The following is a 2,658-nucleotide window of genomic DNA, read 5'->3' on the forward strand; positions in this document are numbered from 1 at the left end:
GGAACAATCAATGAATTATATATGAGGTATAATTATTTTTTGTCTAATGAACCTTTGACCTTATACAACAGTGCTATTGTTTTTGCTCTTTTTTATGTAGTTGATATGTGATTTCGGTGTATTTTATCATCTATGATTACTCCCAGAAACGTGGTGTCTTTCACTTGTTTGATTTGAAAACCTGCAATTTCAAATGAAATATTAGTATTCATCTTGTTTGCTAAATATCATGAAATATGTTTTTCACAGTTAATTGAAAGTTCATTTATATCAAACCATTTTTATTTTAGCTCCATTTGGATTAGCTCTTTCATTAGTTTTATGTAATCACCCACATGGTAAACCGTAGTATCATCAGCAAATAAAATGCATTTTAAAAATGTGGATGCACTGGTGATATAATTTATATACATGTTGAAAAGTTTGGGACCCAAGACGACCCTTGGGGTACTCCGCATATTATGGAACTTAATGCAGATTTCATGTCATAATATGGAGTAAAGGAAACTACTTTTCAAAAACATCTTTTTGTTTTACATGGATTATCTTTTGAAGTAGAACTGACAAGAAGATGAAAGGAAAACCCAAAAAAAGAAGTTCATTTATACATTCGGGGAAAGTTTGAAGGTGGTTTTTGAGAATAGAGTGGATGCAAATGATTAGATAAAAGTAGATGATTCACTGTGGCAACCACTAACAACCAAAAGGTGAAAAAAACTATATATACACATTTTATTGTAAGAATAAATCAAAAATGTTAATATAAATCAAAGCTACGCCCCAATATGTTTTCTTGAATAAACTAACAAAATAATTTTTAAAATTCTTAAACATATGTTGATTTACTTTCATTTTTATGGTCAATATGATTAGAATTTAATAATGTGATGGAAGGTTGCAAAAATAGGACCTAATAGAGAAAATTATTGCCAAATTGAACAAGAAATGTATGGCTCAACAACAGTTTTCCAGAAATATTATGTTCAATTGAAGCAAAAATAACATGTTTAATCCTTGACATTTGCAGTAAATAGGTTAATTTCCCAAGACTCTAAAAAATCTGAACTAGTTGAGAAAATTTGATTTTCCTTTTTCAAATTATTGTGAATTAGTATTTTATAAATCAACTTTATTGGATGGGAAAAAAATAGTCGAGATTTTTTATTTTTATGTTATTACATTTATTTTTCATTATACAAAGTGAACCAACAAAAAGAAACTAAACTTGATAAACTGCAGGTTATTTATTGTGTTGATGGAAAGATGAGACAGGCTGGAAGTTCATTCGAATCCGCTGCAGAGACATAAGATGAGAGGCAGAAATGAATCCACTGTGCTACAAGAAAGTTTCAGACTTTGCAATAAAATAATCTCTTAAACCCTCTGGAGCCTACCTGATCAGGTGAGCAATGTCCCAGTTGGTTTCAGAAGACAAAGGACCAATTATTTCCACCCCCTGTTCGGTTACAATGGCGATCTCATGCTGAAAGATAAACACAGTAACACATTTTAACAAACCAAAAGATAATTCTCATTAATTAATTACAAAGTCCGTTTTTTTTTAAGTTTTGGTTAAACAAATTAAGATTTTGATCCGCATCTTTCATGTTTAGCCAAAAATAAGATGCATAAAAATACAAGGATGATGGATGTCCTTACCCTGTTGTAGGACCGAGCATCTCTGTAGTACAGCACTTTAAGGCAGCGCTCGATCAGGTCCCTCGCCTCCTGCTTAGTGATGTCAGCCTTGTTTTCGACCACTTCTCTCATCAGAGGCTGTAACACATTCAGCAAAGTCAGTCAGTTGGACAATGAAAATCATCCTTCATCAAATAGCAAACCTGATATTTTTAATTTGACAACAAATTCAAAATTAACCCTTCCTGAAAATATAACTTACCTGAGCAAGGTAAGCTCCAAAACCAGTAGCCACTGTTGGAGCTTCATAGGCCACGCCCAACTTGTCCACATAACCCAGGAAACTATGGAAATAACATTTAATTATTCCTTATTAAATCATTGATCATCCTTCATTAGACTAGGAGTTACTCTCCATCACTTTACTGAGTAAATAAACAAAAAAGCTTTCTTTCTGGCTCACCTTTCTCCGTTGTAGAAACCTCCAAGGACAACGGTGTTCCACAGAGGATTCATCTTGCTGCGGCGGTTGTACATCACTCTGGTCAACCAGGAGTGGATGGCTTTTGGACTGTAGCTGTGGCCGTCACCAAGCAGTTCCTCATCGATCCTGAGGCGTGAAACACGACCTTTAGCGACATGTATGATCTACATACAGCAGACTGAAGTGTTTCAGTGTGAGCTTACACCATCTGCTCAATGACTTGCTTGAGATACTGGTAGTCCGCGTAGTCTCCTGATGCCCCCAAAATAGTATTATCATTCACCTGGAAGACAAACGCTACATGAGCGAAGTCTTTACATATTTCGATGTTTTTATCAACAGTAACTTTTACCTTCATGAGTCGAGAGATGTTCCTGAATCGCGCCAAAGAGCCATAGGAGCCTAACATGTCAGCGGCGATGATGACGCCGCCTGTAAACTTCACACCAAGAACTGACGTCCCGGTTACCATTGGGTTCCTGTGGAGAGAAAGATCAAACATTAACAAAAACTGAAAAACATCGATAGTATCATAA

At 35.1% G+C, this 2,658-nt stretch overlaps 1 protein-coding gene across 1 annotated transcript; it reads right to left on the bottom strand.

Moving 5' to 3' along the window:
- Nucleotides 1-1,164: 1,164 nt before the first annotated feature.
- On the bottom strand, nucleotides 1,165-2,601 carry psmb4 (proteasome 20S subunit beta 4; the record flags this gene model as incomplete). The annotated part of the gene is given in 7 exon segments (XM_024298348.1): nucleotides 1,165-1,294; nucleotides 1,395-1,483; nucleotides 1,660-1,776; nucleotides 1,901-1,982; nucleotides 2,102-2,248; nucleotides 2,326-2,405; nucleotides 2,475-2,601. Coding segments are annotated over 7 exon segments (655 nt in total), but the record flags the coding sequence as incomplete, so codon positions are not given.
- Between the last annotated feature and the right edge of the window lie 57 nt (nucleotides 2,602-2,658).

The sequence above is a fragment of the Oryzias melastigma genome, linkage group LG11 (assembly GCF_002922805.2).
Source record: "Oryzias melastigma strain HK-1 linkage group LG11, ASM292280v2, whole genome shotgun sequence".
Taxonomy (NCBI): Eukaryota; Metazoa; Chordata; class Actinopteri; order Beloniformes; family Adrianichthyidae; genus Oryzias; species Oryzias melastigma.